Source organism: Brassica oleracea, chromosome C3, assembly GCF_000695525.1.
Source record: "Brassica oleracea var. oleracea cultivar TO1000 chromosome C3, BOL, whole genome shotgun sequence".
Classification (NCBI taxonomy): Eukaryota; Viridiplantae; Streptophyta; class Magnoliopsida; order Brassicales; family Brassicaceae; genus Brassica; species Brassica oleracea.
In genome coordinates, this window is record NC_027750.1 from 10,888,604 (window position 1) to 10,908,648 (window position 20,045).

The 20,045-nt window shown below is 36.0% G+C and overlaps 1 protein-coding gene and 1 pseudogene across 2 annotated transcripts; one reads left to right on the top strand and one right to left on the bottom strand.

The window, feature by feature from the left end:
- Positions 1-1,158: 1,158 nt before the first annotated feature.
- On the top strand, positions 1,159-15,235 carry LOC106334779 (protein MOR1). 2 transcript variants are annotated; one of them, XM_013773138.1, is made up of 52 exons: positions 1,159-1,477; positions 1,590-1,695; positions 1,780-1,903; positions 2,217-2,296; positions 2,385-2,562; positions 2,814-2,878; positions 3,091-3,173; positions 3,269-3,354; positions 3,488-3,601; positions 3,906-4,025; positions 4,169-4,271; positions 4,438-4,574; positions 4,814-4,879; positions 5,033-5,147; positions 5,248-5,285; positions 6,165-6,227; positions 6,410-6,514; positions 6,634-6,739; positions 7,017-7,129; positions 7,226-7,313; positions 7,503-7,603; positions 7,683-7,790; positions 7,881-7,986; positions 8,086-8,165; positions 8,238-8,381; positions 8,479-8,554; positions 8,663-8,787; positions 8,879-8,989; positions 9,079-9,228; positions 9,329-9,403; positions 9,487-9,565; positions 9,645-9,748; positions 9,822-9,923; positions 10,001-10,075; positions 10,149-10,244; positions 10,343-10,444; positions 10,540-10,641; positions 10,751-10,933; positions 11,005-11,116; positions 11,374-11,450; positions 11,531-11,610; positions 11,880-11,942; positions 12,032-12,158; positions 12,388-12,510; positions 12,605-12,682; positions 12,792-12,950; positions 13,043-13,201; positions 13,542-13,639; positions 13,726-13,882; positions 14,089-14,301; positions 14,402-14,473; positions 14,550-15,235. In XM_013773138.1, exons 1-52 carry the CDS (start codon positions 1,318-1,320, stop codon positions 14,982-14,984), a joined length of 5,922 nt encoding a protein of 1,973 aa, XP_013628592.1. In that variant the 5' UTR covers positions 1,159-1,317; the 3' UTR covers positions 14,985-15,235. The 2 variants fall into 2 exon arrangements, with proteins under 2 accessions (XP_013628592.1, XP_013628593.1); XM_013773139.1 differs by having other exon boundaries at positions 5,254-5,285.
- Positions 15,236-17,711: 2,476 nt separating this feature from the next.
- LOC106329865 lies at positions 17,712-19,641 on the bottom strand (annotated as a pseudogene).
- Positions 19,642-20,045: the final 404 nt, after the last annotated feature.

The window sequence follows — 20,045 nt, forward strand, 5'->3', positions numbered from 1 at the left end:
TGTTAATTTGAAATTTAATTTTCTAAACTTGTGTATTTACAAATAAAAACTGGAAAATCTACGATATTTAATCTTAATAAAATTATATATACTATGATTTTATGAATTTTCCTCAAATATATTAATACAACATCAAATAGTTCATACATTTCTTAATCACCTTCTTCTTCTTATTATTTTTTTTGGTGATGACACACTGTCATCAATGTGTAACACAAAATCACATTATCATTTTCAATAATTCAAATATAAATATAAAAATTCACATGAATATGAAATGACATTTTCATTTTTAATACTACAAACTAAAATGTTATTTCAACATACTTTATAAAAAATAATATAATTTATAAATTTGGTCATATTCATATATTTTACATTTATATATTAAGTTATATTTTTTATGATGACTAGTCGTTTATATACATGTATATAATATCTTTAAGACATATAAGTATGTTTAAAATGAATAAAAAAAGAGAAAAAGACAAAAATAGCACAGAATCAAGTTTTTGTTCCCAAACTAGCACTAAAAGTCAAAAGTCACAAAAATAGCACTTAATGTTTTATCAAAAGTCACAAACTTAGGGTTTAGAGTTAAAGGGTGGGATTTAGGATTTAGGGTTTAGGGTTTAGGGTTTAAATTTTAGGGTTTAGGGTTTAGGGTTTAGGGTTTAGAGTTGAGAAATGAGGTTTTGGGGATAAGATTTCAAATTTTGAAAAATAAAAAAATTAAAATTTTCAAAAGATAAACTTAGAAAGGTGCTATTTTGGTCATTTTTGTTTTTGAGTGCTATTTTTGTGATATAAACTTAGAAAGATGTTATTTTGGAGATTTGAACTTAAAAAAAGTCAGTTATCATTTTATAAGTTAGATATATATATATACATAAATTGAAAAGAATATAAAAAGTGTCTTTTGGGCTGGGCCAAGCCCACTCCAAGGTTTAACCTAGTATAGTTTGAAAATGTCGATCTTTCCACGGAGAAACAAAACGCTCGTTAAGACGATTTCAAATAATCGCGCGTCGATTAACATCCAACAGCAAGGCGCGTGAAGTGTTCTAGAAAATAATGACACCACCGATTTAAACGTAGAAACCAAAATTCCTCCACTCTCTCGCTCTTTCTCTCTCTCTCATTACGCTCCAACCCTTTTCTCTCTCTCCTCTTTTGTCCTTTCTCTCTCTTGCCGGCCTTAAAAAAATTTGAAAAGAGAGAGAGAGAGAGAAAAAGCTGAAGGAGACGATACGAAGAAGGCTCGTATAATAAATAGATCGATACCATCGGAGAGATTGATTGATTGATTCGTGAAAAATGTCGGAGGAAGAGAAGCTATTGAAGGACGCGAAGAAGCTCCCATGGGAGGATCGCCTCGCTCACAAGAACTGGAAAGTTAGGAACGAGGCCAACGTCGACCTAGCTTCCGTCTGCGATTCCATCACCGATCCTAAGGACCCTCGCCTCCGCGAATTCGGTGAGTTTTTTTCAGCTGTTAGGGTTTTCAATTTTCGCGGCTCCAGATCTGATTCGATCTCGCTGCGGATCTGCTTTTGGATTTTGGACTTATCCTTGTTGTGTGTTTGCAGGTCACTTGTTTAGAAAGACGGTGGCGGATTCCAATGCGCCGGTGCAAGAGAAGGCGCTCGATGCATTGATTGCGTTTTTGAAGGCAGCTGACTCAGACGCTAGCAGGTACGGTGGTGATGAGTTTTGATGCTCTTGTGGAGCGAGTGATTGTGTTTGCATGTGAATTTAGCTTGTTTCTGCTTTTGGAAGGTATGGAAAGGAAGTCTGCGATGCCATTGCGGCCAAGTGTCTCACGGGTAGGCCCAAGACTGTGCAGAAGGCGCAGGAGGCTTTCTTGCTTTGGGTAGAATTAGAAGCTGTTGATGCTTTTCTGGTATGCCCCTTTATTCTACGTTCTTGCGACTCTGTAAGGTCTATGTAGATTGGTGACATAGAAATGAAGTGCTTTATGATCCAGAGTGTATACACGGAATGATGTAGAATATAGCATTTTGTTTACGCTAGTGGTGTTTTGTTCTATATCATTTCCTCAGCGATTTTAAATTTACTGCTCGAGTACTAAGACCCCGGTTTAAGGAGATAACTCCACCTAATAATAATATGCATCGTTTCAGTCATTTTGATTTTTTTACAACTGTCAAGAAACATCGTCCGTGTACAATTTAACAAATTTGTCATGATTGTAGGATACATTGGAGAAAGCTATAAAGAATAAAGTTGCAAAGGCTGTGGTACCTGCAGTAGACGTTATGTTTCAAGCTCTCAGGTCTGTTCTGAAGTCTTAGTTACTTTTCTCCATTGGGTCTTTAAATCTTTTATCTGAAATAACGACACTAGTTTTATATTTGTCTTAGTGATTTTGGATCAAAGATTATTCCACCCAAAAGGATTTTAAAGATGCTTCCGGAACTTTTCGACCATCAAGATCAGAACGTCCGTGCATCTGCCAAAGGGGTGACTCTGGAGCTATGCCGTTGGATTGGAAAAGACCCTGTAAAATCTATTTTATTTGAGAAAATGAGAGATACAATGGTAAGATTTATACTGATCCATACGTTTGCAGCTTAGCCATGCCACCAAGATGATATCAACTGGGTTTCTAGTATAACAAATAGCATATAGATTGCTGATCAGAACCACTACCTTGGCTGAATTTTCATGATTTAAAATTTCACTTGATATTGTCTTCTTTGATTATGCACCAAAAGCTGTCGAATCAGTTCCTTTATTCTCTTGTGCTCTTTCGCAGACGCTAATATTCGATTTTATTGTTATTATGTAAGAAAAAAGAGCTGGAGGCTGAGCTTGCCAATGTTTCAGTGGGTGCCAAGCCTGCTCGAAAGATAAGGTAACTACCACAAACTATAAGAATTGTTTCTATTGATTTTAGCCTAACTGCCACATACCAGATTTAGCTTCATAATTGTGAATATTTTCTTTTTACTATGTCAAGTTTTTGAATAATTGAATTTATATGCATGCGTATTTCAAAAGTTAAAAACACTACTAGCATGATTTTGAAAATCTGCAACTAGATTATTTATGTATATGGCTTTCAAGGTCTGAGCAAGACAAAGAGCCAGAGGCAGAAGCTAGTTCTGATGTGGTGGGTGATAGGCCCAGTGAAGAACCTGTTGCTGATGGTACGTAGCTTGTAGTTCAATAAATTGTTTCTTCATTAAGTAATGTTGAGAAAGCTGCTTACTTTGATTCTTCTTTATCAACGCATTACTATCAGCGCCTCAGGAAATAGATGAGTATGATCTTATGGATCCTGTGGATATTTTGACTCCTTTGGAAAAGTCTGGGTTCTGGGACGGAGTGGTGAGTTGTGGATTCTTATGCTTTTGTTTCTTGCGGTTGTTCTCTATTGAAAGAACTTTATATAAGATACTACTTCCTTCCCATGCTGATTGCATGGCACTCGTTGCACTAACCATTTTTGGGTCTCTTTTAGAAAGCGACGAAGTGGTCAGAACGTAAGGAGGCTGTTGCAGAGCTAACAAAGCTTGCTTCGACAAAAAAGATAGCTCCTGGTGATTTTTCAGAAATTTGTCGGACCTTAAAGAAGGTAGTTAACTTTCCACGATAAGAAGTCCAGGCTGCATTGGTTATTATTTATATGTTATATTCCTTTGTATGTTTTAGCTCCCTTGCAGTAGTATGATAGTAGTATCTAACTGGTGCTGATGCATGCCGTAAACATATGTGCTTATTGATTAACCTGTAGTTTGAAGTTCATGCGTTATATTTAAACCCTCAAATAGGGAAAATATTTCGGTTTTAATGTGTAGATGCTGCTTTAGTTCAAGAATTATTACTGTTTGCCTATAAACCCGCGATTTGATAGTTTTTTTAAATCATTCCAATCGCAGCTTATCACGGATGTGAACTTAGCCGTTGCTGTGGAAGCTATTCAAGCCATTGGAAATCTTGCACGTGGTTTAAGAACACATTTCTCCGCTAGTTCACGGTTCATGCTACCTGTTTTACTTGTGAGTCTTTAGAATCATTTATCCAAAATTGTTGTTACCGGAAGATACATCAAGTCTTTCGATTATAAATATTCCTTTTGTCATGACTGGGTTATCGTTCAGCAATTGATTCAAAACGTAATGACTTTTTGTTCCTTTAACAGGAAAAATTGAAAGAGAAAAAGCCAACCGTCGCAGAGGCGCTTACACAAACGTTACAAGCAATGTACAAAGCTGGGTGTTTGAATCTTGTTGACATTATAGAAGGCAAGAGTAATTTTTATCTTGGATTGTTGTGTGGAACTCTATTGATTTGCTTATTATTATTATCTTGTTCACATATTTTTATCATTATTCAGACGTGTGGCGACCGATTAATTTAAACATCTCTATCTTTCATCTGTTTCCAAATTAACTTTGTTCTCTTTTGCAGATGTAAAGACGGCAGTGAAAAACAAAGTACCACTTGTGCGTTCTTTAACATTAAACTGGTTGACATTCTGCCTTGAAACAAGTAACAAGGCTCTTATTCTAAAGGCGCACAAAGAATATGTCCCTTTATGTATGGAGGTCAGTATTTTTGTGCCTAATGGCTCCTAAACTCACTTTGAGTGAACATATATGCATGGAAGTTTCACAGTCATGGAGGCTTATCTATATGAAAAAGCCTAGTGTTAAAAGGACAAATAACGTGTGAAAGGTTGCAGTACATTTTAGGTGTTAGCGGAGCTGAGCTATGATCGCTGTTATCACTTCTACATTGAAAAATAATAAATTGTTCGAACCTATAAGTTTTTTGAATGATGTAGTGTCTCAATGATGGAACTCCTGATGTGAGGGATGCAGCATTTTCGGCTTTGGCTGCAATAGCGAAGGTATTCATTTTATTTTTGTGCTGAACAGCAACCAATTCTCTCTGTCTTCTGTGGTACCTTAATGCTGTACACATTTTAGAATATATGGATAAATGACTCTCTACTACACGTTTTCCTACTCCTTATATGTTTTTTATATTTTGGTTATGTCAGTCTGTAGGTATGAGACCTCTTGAAAAGTCGTTGGAAAAACTTGATGATGTTAGAAGAAAGAAACTTTCAGAAATGATTGCAAGCTCTGGTGGGGAATTAGCTGGTACAAGCTCAGGTTTGTGAACATCTATTCCACACAGCCGTTAAGCTGAACATCAAGTTTTGTATGTGTTTTTTTTTTCGCATTCTAATTGGATGTCGTTTTCATATAAAAGTGACAGTTCAGTCTTCAGTTGGAAGCACGACCACAGGGGTACGTTTCTAGTCAGATCTCCATTGTCGTTTTGCATTGAGCTATTTAAATATTACTAGAACTTTACCCGCATTATTTAACTTTTATATACATTAATATTATTTTAAGTGTTAAGGGTTTAATATTTTTAATATTTACCATATATTTAAAGGGTTTTATACGACATTTTAAACATAAAAATTGAATAAGTTACATGCTGTTATTTAATTTATATAAACAACAATTTTATTATATATTTCTAATTGATTTTTATTTGAGTATTAAATAAATGAATATATGTGTGAAACAACACATATACATATTATATTGTATTAAAAATAACTATTCACATGTATACTTTACATTTAAATTAAACAATTATTTATATATTAATTTGATTTGCATTTATAACAATTTAAAAATATTAATGTAAACAAATAGAAAACAGCCTCCAGCAAAATAATTTGAAGAACTCACTGGTTTGATCAATTTTTTGTTTACTTGTCACATACTTATCATGGATATGGCTACAAATAAATTAATTCTTTCTTTGTTTGTCACAAAATTAATAATTGTTAGGATGAGTAAAAAAGGAATAGAAAGCTGTGGATATATTATAATGGTAAGTAATTAATGATGAAATTATGAAGAGTGAAAAAAAGAAGGAAAAAGTGTAATAAAATTGTTGAAAAGAAGGTTAATTCTATTTTGTACTAAGATAGATTTATTTTACGTTTTCCTTTTAACGGGAGAAGGGTAGGCCATCTAAGTGGAAATGGGATTCTTGACATAGTTAGTATTAGATGTCTTGTACCCGTTCAAGTAGTAGTTATTATTTTCTTAAGCAGTTATATCGATTCTCCACATAATAGTTATATGCCACTTCAAAACTTTATGCAGAATGCAGAAGCGTCCTTTGTAAGGAAATCAGCAGCAAGCATGTTGAGCGGGAAAAGACCTGCTGTGAGTTTCTTCTTAATTTCTTTTCTGTTACCATTGCAACTTTCAATTTGCCTCAGTCCCACCATGACTTCTAAGTTAATCCCTAGTCCACAACGACGTAATGAAAAGGGGGCTGATGAGAGTTTTGTTTTTTCTAGTTTTCTAGTTACATCTGGTCTCATAAAATGCTAAATTTTTTATAGCCTGTGAGCAAGAAGGCTGCGCCTGGCAAAACAGGCGGAAGCAAAAAAGATGGTGCTGTACGGAATGAAAGTTCAAAATCTGTTGAACCACCTGAAGATGTCGAGGTACATAGTAGTATAATTCTACGTCAAAATTCTTGTTTACACAGTCTGTTATGTCTGTGACTCTGTCTTTCTATCATACTTTTATCGTGTTAACATCCATTCTTCTTTTCAATTTATAGCCTGCTGAGATGGGTCTTGAAGAGATTGAAAACAGATTAGGTTCTCTTGTAAAACCAGAAACTATTTCTCAGTTAAAGAGCACTGTATGGAAAGAAAGACTTGAAGGTTTGTTGAAGGCCTAGTGGACTCTTTTATTCTCAGAGCGGTTTCTATATTTTTTTATTTTGGAGTTTCGTTTTGGTCGAGTGGCTGATCTCATTTAAATGGTTCTTACTTATTTTTTACTACATGTAGGATAAATCTGTTTTGCCAGGTTCCTGATTTTGATTTTAATGCTGCATTAGCACGTCACACAGAAGCTCTTTTTTAGCAAATCTCGTTTTTTTCTATAAAAACAACTGTTTTACAGTTTAGTGATTTTTTTCTTAATATTGCCGTGCAGCAACTTTGTCTTTGAAAGAAGAAATAGCGGGACTTCAAGATCTAGACAAGTCGGTGGAAATCTTGGTTCGGTTGCTTTGTGCAGTTCCTGGTTGGAATGAGAAAAACGTGCAGGTATGCGTTTTACTCCATCTAAGTTTTTTTAAAGAATTATTCCCTGAAAATTAAAATAATTCCAAGTACACTTAAGCATATTACTTGGAAATGCAGGTTCAGCAACAGGTCATTGAAATTATCACTTACATATCTTCAACTGCGGCTAAGTTTCCTAAGAAATGTGTTGTGCTTTGCATTACGGGTACTTCCATTTGATGAATGCTGTACTCTGACGTCAGTTCAGTTTTTTTCCGAAAACTATTAGTTCGTAGCTCATTTGCCTGAGTTTTCTCTACTAATTCGCAGGCGCTAGTGAACGATCAGTTCAGTTTTTTTCCGAAAACTATTAGTTCGTAGCTCATTTGCCTGAGTTTTCTCTACTAATTCGCAGGCACTAGTGAACGAGTTGCAGATATAAAGACACGAGCCTCTGCTATGAAGTGTCTTACTGCGTTCTGCGAAGCAGTTGGTCCTGGATTTGTTTTCGAGAGGGTTGGTCCTGCTATAGTCAATGCTCTTTGACTTCCAGTTTAACTAGAACAGAATGATAATTCAGGACTTTTGCTTGTAGCTTTACAAAATCATGAAAGAGCACAAGAACCCCAAGGTTCTTAGTGAAGGCTTGTTATGGATGGTTTCTGCAGTTGATGACTTTGGCGTCTCACTTTTGAAACTTAAGGTTTGAAAAAGTTGCACCTTTGTTAATTAAATTGCAGTATCTAGGTTATATTCATTCACGTCAAATAAGATTTTTCTGTCCATTTGACAGGACGTAATAGATTTTTGTAAAGATGTTGGACTGCAATCTAGTGCAGCTGCTACCAGAAATGCTACAATCAAACTTTTGGGTGTTTTACACAAGTTTGTTGGTCCAGGTAGCTAAGAATTCCTTTAAGTTGCGTCTTCTTTGTGTTATGTCTGTTAGAAAAACATCTTTTTAGAACCGAATTAAACTGTCTTATTTCTGTTTGCAGACATCAAAGGGTTTCTTAATGATGTCAAACCTGCACTACTAAGTGCACTTGACACCGAGTATGAGAAAAACCCTTTTGAGGTATATTTTTGTGGATTGCCTTGATTGTTAGAATTCTTGTTTGTCTTGCTGGTCTTATATTCTGTTCATCAGGGGACTGTGGCTCCAAAAAGAGTTGTTAAGACATCAGTTTCAACATCGAACTCTGCTGGAGGGCTGGATAGTTTACCTAGAGAAGATATCAGTAGCAAGATTACCCCTAATCTTCTTAAGGGCTTTGAGAGTCCTGATTGGAAGGTGCGCTACGAATTCAAGATCTTTTTTTTTTTTGTAATTTAACTAACGATTTCCTTTCGACGTTAGAGCTGAAAATGAGTATTTTAAACTTTTCTAGATGCGTTTGGAGTCAATTGAAGCTGTCAATAAAATTCTGGAGGAGGCTAATAAACGTATCCAGCCAACTGGAACTGGTATGAAATAAAGATTTTTTCCCCCATTATCTCCGTTATTTTATATTTTTCACTCCAAAGTTTCATAAATTCTTACACTCTGTACCATTTTTATTTCACGCTCGACAGGAGAATTATTTGGTGGTCTACGAGGACGATTGTTGGATAGTAACAAAAATCTTGTTATGCAAACGTTGACTACCATTGGAGGTGTTGCATCAGCTATGGGACCAACTGTCGAGAAGGCGAGCAAGGTTGTGATATGTCAAGCTTTGAAAACATCTGTTACCCTGTAATATATCACTGCCTGCCAGTTTTACTAAATTGCTGAGTGATCTATTTCAGGGAACTCTATCAGATGTTCTGAAATGTCTCGGTGATAACAAGAAGCACATGAGAGAATGCACCTTGGCTGCTCTTGATATGTGGCTTGGTGCTGTACATCTCGACAAAATGGTTGGTGATAGTATTTCCTTAGGCATGTATAATTCTGCTTGTAAATATAATTTCCTCAACTCACAATCTTTTTTACTCTGTTAATGCAGATTCCTTACATTATAATAGCACTAACAGATGGGAAAATGGGAGCAGAAGGACGTAGAGATCTTTTTGATTGGTTGACAAAACAACTTGCTGGATTAAGTGACTTTGTGGATGCTATACATTTACTGAAACCTGCAAGCACCGCAATGACGGTGAGTCATCCAAACTTGTCATAGCGCCTCATCAGCTTTAACCAGTGAGTACGTCTTTTGTGATGATTCTTATCTGCTATTCTTCTGTGAATCTTTCCAGGACAAATCAGCAGATGTACGAAAAGCAGCTGAAGGATGCATTTCTGAGATCTTAAGAGTCAGTGGACAAGAAACGGTAGGTATCCCAGGGTTTTAACGTGTTCTGTTCATAGCTAAAAGTTAAAACCCCATCCGTGATTATATGTGCATTTTTTTCAGATTGAAAAAAATATCAAAGATATCCAAGGCCCAGCATTAGCGCTTGTGCTGGAAAAAGTACGACCAGGATATGTCCAAGGTACTTGTCCATTACCTGTTCTCAAATCAACATGTTTTCTCCCTCCGTTCCCGTTTCATGCTAACGATGTTGTTTTCAGAACCATTTGAATCAGCAAAAGCTATGGCGGGGTCATTGTCGAAAGGTGTTTCCAAGGTTTCAAAATCGACTTCTAATGGTACCTTGAAGCAAGGAAACAGATCTGTGAGTTTCTGTCTCTTAACATATTTTTCTGTATTCAATTTGTAATGTCTGACTAGATTTTTTGTTTCTGAAGAGAGCCTTACCAACAAAGGGCTCAAGGCCAGATCAAATTACATCTGCCCATGATATAGCTATCCAGTCACAGTCTTTACTAAATACTAAGGACTCCAATAAGGTAGAATGAGTTCTCCAACAGTTTAAGATATTGCCCATAGGGTGATAAAATAATCATTTTCCATGTTTTATCTCCAGGACGACAGGGAGAGACTGGTGGTTCGTAGAATTAAATTTGAGGAGCTGCGGGCCGAACAGATTCAGGATCTTGAGGTTTGTTTTCTGGAGGATTTAATTGACTTCTGCCTTACGATCGTATTATAACTAGTGTTGGTGGTTTGTGCAGAATGATATGATGAAATTTTTCAGAGAAGACTTGCAAAAACGGTTGTTGAGTCCAGACTTTAAGAAACAAGTAGATGGGCTGGATATCCTACAGAAGGTAGCTTGATGCTGATATCTTCAATCTTATTCATCTGCTAGATTGTCTTAAGTTATTTTTCATCGAGAGTTTTATTTATTTCGTCCTCTTCCCTGCAGGCGCTTCCGTCTCTTTCGAAGGAAATTATAGAAGTACTAGATATTCTTTTAAGGTGGTTTGTGTTGCAATTATGTAAATCCAACACAACTTGTCTACTAAAGGTAATTTGTAATTGTTTCTTTTGTTATTGTAGCTCGCATTTGACACTGTTTTAATGCAATATTAACGGAACTTCATTTGCTCTGGGTAAGAATAGGTTCTTGAGGTTCTTCCAGAACTTTTCAACACATTGAAGGATGAGGAGTACTGCTTGACAGAAGCAGAAGCTGCTATATTTTTGCCTTGTTTGGCGGAGAAGGTTAGGAATCTGATACTAATTTCCATTGGTGCTGGCCAGTTTATTAGAATCCTTTCCTTTAATCCTGCCCTTCAATGTCTATATATTAAATTCTCTGTAATTGGTGCAGTTGGGGCATAATATTGAAAAAGTAAGAGAAAAAATGCGTGAGCTGATGAAGCAGATTATCCAGGCATATTCTGTAGCAAAGACATTTCCCTATATTTTGGAAGGTTTACGGTCCAAAAACAACCGTACAAGGATAGAGTGTTCAGATCTTATTGGATATCTACTCGAGACTTGTGGAACTGAGGTATTAGCAAGACTTGACAAATTATTTGACATCTCTCTTCTGTTTGGATTCTGATATGTCGTTGTAAGCAGATAAATGGACTACTGAAACACTTGAATATGGTTGCAAGCTTGACAGCAGAAAGGGATGGCGAACTCAGAAAAGCTGCTTTGAACACCATGGCTACGGGTTATAAGATTCTTGGTAGGGAATGAAATTTATGAGTTCTTGAAAAATTATAATGGATTCTTATCAAAACATTCCATGTCTCACAGTGATTAGTGCACAATAACATAGTCCTATAGTATGTCTTTTTAGGCCAGTTTACGTAGTCTTATAGTCTGTTTTTGTGGTCTCGTGTGTATTTCATAAAAATCTGGAATGAAAATCATGATTCTGGAAAGATTTTTGCTTCTGGTTGTTCATGCACTCGTTTCTCATTGCTTGGCTTGTTATTGTAGGTGATGATATCTGGCGATATGTTGGGAAGCTTACAGATGCTCAAAAGAGTATGCTTGATGATAGATTTAAGTGGAAAGTAAGCCTGTAATATAATTTTATTTGTCTGCTTCAGTCTTATATTTGTGAGTTTTGTTTTCATCGTTTGTTCTGCATCAGATCAAAGAAATGGAGAAAAGAAGAGAAGGGAGACCTGGGGATGCACGAGCAGCATTGAGGCGTTCCGTAAGAGAAAATGGGTGCGTAAATTTGTTGAAATTTTTTATGTAATCTTGCCTTGCATCGCCTTTCCAGCCTTAAGGCGTTCTGGTACAACTTATTTGTACTCATTATTAGTGATATGCTGAAACTGGAGGCCATAAACATAACCGCATAAATGCAAAGTCTTAGTGATGCATTTGGAATCACAAAAGTATTTCAGTGTTTTGTTTTTTAGTAGTCATAAACAGAAAAGATAGCAAGAATTGTTTAGTATGTCTATTATTTGTGACTTTCTGTTTGTTTCCAGACCTGAAGTGGCAGAGCAAAGTGGTGACCTTCCTCAAATGGTCCCTGGTCCTTTATTTCCAAGGTAATGTTTTCAACTGGTATTAGAAAGTTCTTTTGATAATGTAGGTTTCTGTTACTAATATTCCCAATTCAATCATTTTGCCTGCCCAGGCAAAACTATGGTATTTCCGAACAAGTTCTTGAGAGGAACCCAGTACCTCAGACAATCGCTGGAGTTAATGGCCCAACAGACTGGAATGAGGCTTTGGACATCATTATGTTTGGCTCGCCGGAGCAGGTATCTGACTTGTAATTATTTCATTGTACCACTATAGCAGTTACCTAATCAGTGACTTATTTGAGTTTCCTAGTAGACATGATATTTTTTTATATAGTTCTGATAGAAGTTGACCTGTACTTGTCGACTACATTTGTCATTTGGAAACTTAGTTGATGCATATTGGAAGTTATCATGAGAGGGTTGGTTTGTTTTTTCTTTTTTCATTTTCGTTTTTTTTTTGTGGCAGTCGGTTGAAGGGATGAAAGTTGTGTGTCATGAGTTGGCACAGGCTTCTAATGATCCAGACGAAAGTGCAATTGATGAACTCGTGAAGGATGCAGATGGGCTTGTTTCATGCTTAGCAAATAAGGTTGCCGTAAAAACTCTCCCTTACACTTCCATTTTCCATGAAGAATTACTTGTTTTTCTGTTGACCACCACTTTTATATATTTTCGTCTGGTAGGTTGCCAAGACATTTGATGTCAGCTTAATGGGAGCTTCATCGAGGTCTTGTAAATATGTTCTGAACACACTTATGCAGGTAACACCGAGTGAATTTGTTCTCTTAGTGATGCTGCTCTTCTTAATAGCTGTCTAGCCACTGGGGTTTGTTTGTAAAGCTCAATACTCACAAGTATGTATTGCTGCAGACATTCCAAAATAAAAAGCTTGCGCATGCAGTCAAAGAAGGGACTCTGACAAGCCTTATAACGGAGCTCTTACTCTGGCTTCTGGATGAAAGAGTTCCACGCATGGAGGATGGCAGCCAACTCTTGAAAGCTCTAAATGTTTTGATGCTTAAGATCCTGGTTAGATATTCCTCCCAAGTCCCAATGCTAAGGTTTTTCATATGTAACTATGAAGTTCTCTGATGTTCTCTTCTTTTTGCTATTAAATTCAGGATAATGCAGATCGGACGTCATCATTTGTGGTACTTATCAGCTTGCTACGTCCTCTAGATCCATCTAGATGGCCTTCGCCTGCTACCGCTGAAGGATATGCTATCCGGAATCAGAAATTCTCTGATTTGGTAGTTAAATGCCTGATTAAACTTACAAAGGTAATATTTCCATGAAATTTGTAGGAAAATCTTTGTTTGCGTAACTTACATAGTTGTTAAGTACCAGCCCTGCTGTTTATTTTTCAACATTTGCCTTTCCTACTTGCTAGGATCACAGTTATATAGAAAGAAAGGTTATTTAGAGTATAAATTACAATTAGAGAGAAATCAAAAGAGGAACTCTCGTCATACTTCTTGCAAAGTGTAATTAGAAAGGAAAAAGGGCTAGAATTAGGATCTTTAGGAGGAAGTGAAATTAAGCGGTTCGAAGCAATCGATCGAGAGATATGCATCATATAATTTGGTAATGTATATCTGATAATTGCTTGTCCATGTTCAGCTCCTCCAAAGCACCATATATGAAGTGGATCTTGATCGACTTCTTCAGAGCATTCATGTATATCTACAAGAGCTGGGAATGGAAGAGATACGTAGGAGGTACACCTCCTTAAATGCATTCTTATAAATTTTGAAAATCTTAGTCTATTTATTTTGTAAATGTTTCCGTATTTTCCAATGAGAAGAGCTGGAGCAGATGATAAACCTCTGAGGATGGTGAAAACTGTTCTACATGAACTTGTTAAGCTCCGAGGTGCTGCAATAAAGGGTCACTTGTCTCTTGTCCCTATTGACATGAGGCCACAACCCATCATTCTCGCTTATATCGATCTAAACCTTGAGGTAAATTCTCAGTCTTTTTAGCTTCCTGTCCAGAGTTCTTTGCACATGTGCTAAAGCGATGGTTTCTCACTTGGCACATCCGGACGATCTGTTCTCAATGAAATAATACATTGCAAAAATAGCACTTCAATTTTGCAAGTGGATATTACTGAGTTTCAGAGAAATTCAGATAGTAACTATTATAAATGCTTTCTTTTATGTTACAGACTTTAGCTGCAGCAAGAATGTTAACAGCAACAGGACCTGTGGGCCAAACCCATTGGACAGATTCAACAGCCAACAATCCCTCACCTCCCGCTAATTCTGCTGATGTTCAGCTGAAGCAAGAGCTAGGTGCGATATTCAAGAAAATCGGTGATAAACAAACTTCCACCATTGGTCTTTACGACCTCTACCACATCACTAAGGCGTATCCAAAGGTAATTGATATGGCTTTGGATTTAAAGTCTCCGCGTCTCATTTCTTCATCAACACATGACTATTTGCATAATTACAAACTCAATTCAATGCTCTGTGTAGGTTGATATATTTTCGCAGCTCCAAAATGCTAGCGAGGCTTTTCGTACTTACATCAGAGACGGTTTGGCTCAGGTCTGTAACAAAACTCATATCTTTCGTTTAAAGGTCGAGTGTTTTTGTCTTAAGATTTGCATTCGTTATTTTTTAGGTGGAGAAGAATGCAGCTGCGGGGAGAACGCCTTCAAGCCTACCGTTATCGACTCCTCCCCCTTCTTCCTTAACCCTTCCATCTCCTGACATTCCTTCCTTAGACGTAAAGCCTCTGATGAACCCTAGATCTGATTCATACACTGACGACATCCGAGCAAGTAACATCAACCCTGGGACGCTAGATGCAATCAGAGAAAGGATGAGAACCATGCAACTGGCTTCAGAGCCAGTAAGCAAAGCGATGATGCCAACAAACGAGAACTTATCAACGGATAACATACCACCAATGAACCAACAGAACATTCCCCCGAGCCAAATGGAAGCGGAGACTCCACACCCGCACCCAGTGGGTCTTCCAATGGATGAGAAAGCATTATCAGGTCTCCAGGCTCGAATGCAGAGGCTCAAAGGTGGCTCACTCGAGCATATGTAGAAGAGAGAGTCTAAAAGTTACGAAGCAAATTGGATGAAAACCTATTCGCCATTTTTTTTGATTCTCTTTCCTATTAATGTTAGTTGTAGCAGTTAAAGTACCTTGTTCTTATATACATATATAAAGATGGTAGTATTAAGCGACCAAAACTCGTTGGAGTTAGTGCGTGTATAAATGAGTGAGAGATGATGTGTGCGTGGGAGATGTTCTTTTTAAGATGAGACGATATATGGTTCAGTTTCTTATTTTCATTTCGGGTGTTTGTTTTGATGACATTTTAATGGAGGTTATCTCATGACATTTTCTTATGATAAACAGTCTATAGAGTTCATAAACTCGCAAAAATAGCACTTCAATCTGATCTGAAATCAAATTTCAACAACTTGGAATGTTATGTTTTCTCCTGATTGTGTTTGGATCATATTGTATTTACAATTTTTGAAATGTTGGAGTTAGGAAACACGTGTTCGCATTAACTCGGTTATTTTGTTTACTCAGTTATTTACTATTTTGTTTACTTGGTGTATTGCGTGAACAGACAAATGCATCTATCCTATATTCCTAGTATACCATCATCGTCTCCCATAGATTCACATAGGGTTTCTCCATAATAACCAGAGATGAGATACCTGAAAACTCGAAAATAATCTATGAAGTACTTCTAATTTACTGGGAATTTGGTTTTTATTTGCTCATTATTAAGTTTTTTTTTTGGTAAAACTCATTATTAGTTAATGCAAGTATTGCTTCACTAAAATGTAATTATTAATATGATGTTAACCATTAAAATCTATATATTGGTGTTTGAAAAGGACCAGCTGCCTGCTTTCATGTCTCATCTAGATATATTTCAAACGCTGTAATAAATATTCCCTAATTTCACCATCCGACGACGTTTTAAAAGCAAAATAATAATAATTATTATTATTATTATTATTATTATTATTGGTGGAACATATCCTTTCAACTGTATAACTTGATTAGTAACCACCAGTTTGGTTAAATGTACCATTTTAAATAGTTAAAGCGCTAGTGGAAGAGGGAGGAGGAATTAGTTTTATTTAAGAGTGATACCTTCTTCATCACGGTCAATCACTCTTCATCAGGGATTCGATTGATTCTGTATTTATTATGAATGAATCACAAGTTTCGTAAAGCAGTTAACATTCATCGGCTATGAAGAAGTTATTGGAAGAATAGACAGTTCTGTGAATTCATTGGTGAGTAAGACAGACACGACATGCACGAGCTTCTCCAAAACCCTAGTCCAGACAAGGGGGAGTGATGATAACCAGGAGAGAAGTCTACGCATCAAAGAAATGAGAGAAGTTAAAAGCTGTGACTCCAGGGAAACAAGCTGAGGCACTAGATGCTTTTAGAACTACAGAACTTGTACATATGTAAAATATCAAATCTTATAATAACAATTTTTCACAATAAAGATATCCCAAAACTCAAAAAGAGATTTTTCGAAGATGGTAACTATTCCCAGTTTTTGTTTTCGGATAGATATTTACAAAGATTTCTTCGACAAAGTTTAAGAATATATGGAATATTCAGATTCTTTATATGTAAACAGATATTATTGCATTTATGAAGCGTGAATGGTAAGTCAGAAAACTACTGAAAACCATACTCGCTTAATATGTAAAAATCAAGCTTGGACTCTCTCATTACTTAAAAAAAATAGATTCTTGTAGAGTTAGAGATTAGAATAATATCTGATAAGACTTGCTGATAAGACTTGCGTCTTGCGCATGATGAGTTTATTTGTATATATTATCGATAGTTTATTTTATATATTTGATCATTTTATTTATATAAATAAAATATTTTTGTTATTATTATATAATTTATTTTCGATGGATCGGATCAATTTTTACTAAAAATAATGGAACAAAACTATAATTAATACACCATGGGTTGATCAGATTGGACATTAAACAAATTATCACATAAAAACCTTATTTTTTTCCATCGAACACATAAAAAGTGAACAGTATTGTTTTCACACTTGAATTATTTTGACTTTTATCTTCCATATGATTTTGAAAACTTTCAAATCAACCATCGAATTGATACATGTCATTTTAATGTTTTTAGTCGTATACTTAAGGAAAACTTAATTTTTTGTAATTTAAAGTTGTTTAAAAAAATTCAAAATATAACATATAAGAAAAAATCTAACATATAAGAAAAATATAACATATAAGGTGTCTTCATTTTTGTATTTTAAAGTCGTTTTAAAAAAATATATAACATATAAGGTTTCCTCATTTTTGTAATTTAAAGTCATTTTAAAAAAAATTCAAAATATAACATATAAGAAAAAATCTAATTTTTTTATTATATGGTTAATATGATTTTTTATTTTTTTAATAATATAAAATTAAACAAAATGAAAAAGGATGCAAAAATTGTTATCAAATATTTATTATTCATAATCATTAATTGTCATATATATGTAAATCATATTAAGTAATTTCGTAGCTTTTATTTAGGGAAAGAATATACACTTTTTATATTTTAGGTTAATATAATGTTTTTTAGTGGACATTAATCAAATTATGACATAAAAAACTTGGTTCCATACGCTATCAAAATAGGCCGACTCCGAATACTTGTTTATTTAACTTCACGATACTTTACCAATTATTGATTCAACACCAAGTACGATAAGAGAAAGAAACCGAAGACAATAGCATATGATAGGAGTCAAAGCTCTACTCAATCTTCTTCGTAATCGTAAGTATAGTTAGAAGCACAACTCAAGGAACATACAGTCAGGTTATCTCTTGTAAATCTTTTTCCTTGACAAGGCTTCATACAGTAATAGCAAATTGGCCGAGAAATATTACATCTGGCGAGAATTTGAAACACATTCTCTCCTACTTTGAGAACTTGACCAGGTTTCAGATATGGCTCTCTGCTGAATAAGCAGTGAGTATGAAGGATGGTGCAGCAATCATTGCACCAATAGAATAATCTCTCGACTATATCTTCGCACTCTTCGCACCAATATTTCTCACACCTATCTTCTCCCCATGAAAGTGTGAGAAAATGTTCGTCCTTCTTATACCAGCTTACTTTGTATGGTAAGGTGGCACATTTTATACAGATAATGAAAGCACATTTTATGCAACTTAACGGAGAATCATTACATTTAGATTTGCATACCTCGCATAATACATATTCTTTTGGGTGTAAAGATAGGAACAAGGGATGCTCATGACCTTGGTAATCAAACGGCTCTGAAATCAAAGCACACCTCACATCGAGCTTGAAGTAACATTCACGTTTCGGACATTCATAAACAAAGCCACCACAAATACGAATACAAGCTGTGCACCAACTCGAAACATAATTGTTGGTAGCCTTTAATGTAAGTGGATGAGGATGTAACGCATGTTGTATTCTGCGACGAGCATTTAGGCATGTTTCATGGAGGATGAAGTCACACTCCGCACATGAATAGAATTCATCTTCAATGATAGGCATGACACACGCTTCACAAAACTTGTTTTCATCATAGAGTATGTTTTTCTCGAGTCGCAGATGATGGTCATGAAGAAAATAATGGACCACTCCTTCAAATACTTTGCAGAACGGTGGTGCATCTTTTGCCATATCATCTTTTTCGGGTACACCTTTGAGTTCTTCTCCATCCCACACATCTTTTCCTAGAGCACATTTCGAGTGAACAGCATAGTAGTCACCACATTCGTTACATGTATATGCACCATAATTACCGTCAATACTTTGACGACAAACTCAGCATGGCCACTTTTCATATCGAAGATAAGAAACACGGGAGATACGATGGTGGTGACGTGATATCTTGATGGTGTGTGGAGACTCTACACATCCTCCGTGATCTACAAAGTTGCATCTGAGACGGACATAGGGGGGATCTTTTTCTAGAAAACCACATACGTTGCAGATTAATGAAATCTTGTCTAGGGAAAAAGGTAAGGGGATGATCATGTATTTTTTGTTGGTCTATAACAATGGGTATCGGCTTCATCGCACACACTGGATGCATGAAAGTTTGATAGACATTACAATGATATATCAAACCATGGGCCATGTATGTTCCACAACGTATACAATCAGTAAAATCTTTATAATAATAGAGTTCGAGAGGAGAATGATGAGGACAGAGGATAGTAAGGGTGTTTAATTTTAAGTGGAGACTCTACACATTCTTTGTGGTACTTTCGTAAACAGCAAGCACAAAAGTAATAATCTGTGCCAAAGTTAGAGTCAAAGCATATACCGCATTCATCATCATCATGGTCGGCGAATTTTTCATTGTTGCACCAAAACAAAGGAAGTAGATGATGATCAGGAACTTTACTAGAGATGACAGACTCAGGAGAAGAATTGATCAAGACAAGTCTGGAATCTGTAGGATTTTCTTTTCGCCATCGTTCAAGAGGGCATATGAAAAGGGGTAGAGGAGGGTGATCGTGGTTGGCTACTTCAGCAGATGAGGATGGGCTTTTTATTTGTGGTTTAGGTCGGTATTTTGGGTGGTGGACCTGGTGGTATACCAGAAATAGTTTACCATCTTTTTCGCCCTCATGAAATCCACCATCATAATCCATGACTCCCTCTGGTGTTTTTCTTTATATTTTGTTTGTGTTAACAAACTTTAGAAGTTAGTTGGTCTACGGATATAAGCCTATTAACTGTAAGAGAGGCCCAAAACAGTATGGCCCAAGAGGAGCCCAAGACTCATCACCCTCACTTGTCTTCTCCGAAGGTGATCTTGTCGTGTTGCAGAGTTGAGGAGAAGAGTACGGAGAGTCCTATTCATAACCGTTACGCCCCGCTGCTATCACTGTGTGCTGTCTAATCTAGTTTTGCTTTAACAGCTGCGTAGTCCATTGTAACTAGATCCTTCTTTGGATCCTTTATATTTCCTTGTAACCCTCTTCTTTCAAGATAATGAGATTGTAGTATTCAGTCAAACATCTCTCTTTCATTCATATTCACATTAACAAGTTTGCACCTTAAATAAAGAAATTTGAAAGTCACAATCTACTTAGATCCTTAACG

Bases quoted from the DNA above. Each gene is read 5' to 3' on its own strand.
- LOC106334779 (XM_013773138.1), top strand. From the start codon at position 1,318: ATGTCGGAGGAAGAGAAGCTATTGAAGGACGCGAAGAAGCTCCCATGG. The intron at 2,563-2,813 runs GTAAGATTTATA...TTATTATGTAAG, and splicing joins AGAAAATGAGAGATACAATG to AAAAAAGAGCTGGAGGCTGA. The intron at 14,474-14,549 runs GTCTGTAACAAA...GTTATTTTTTAG, and splicing joins TCAGAGACGGTTTGGCTCAG to GTGGAGAAGAATGCAGCTGC.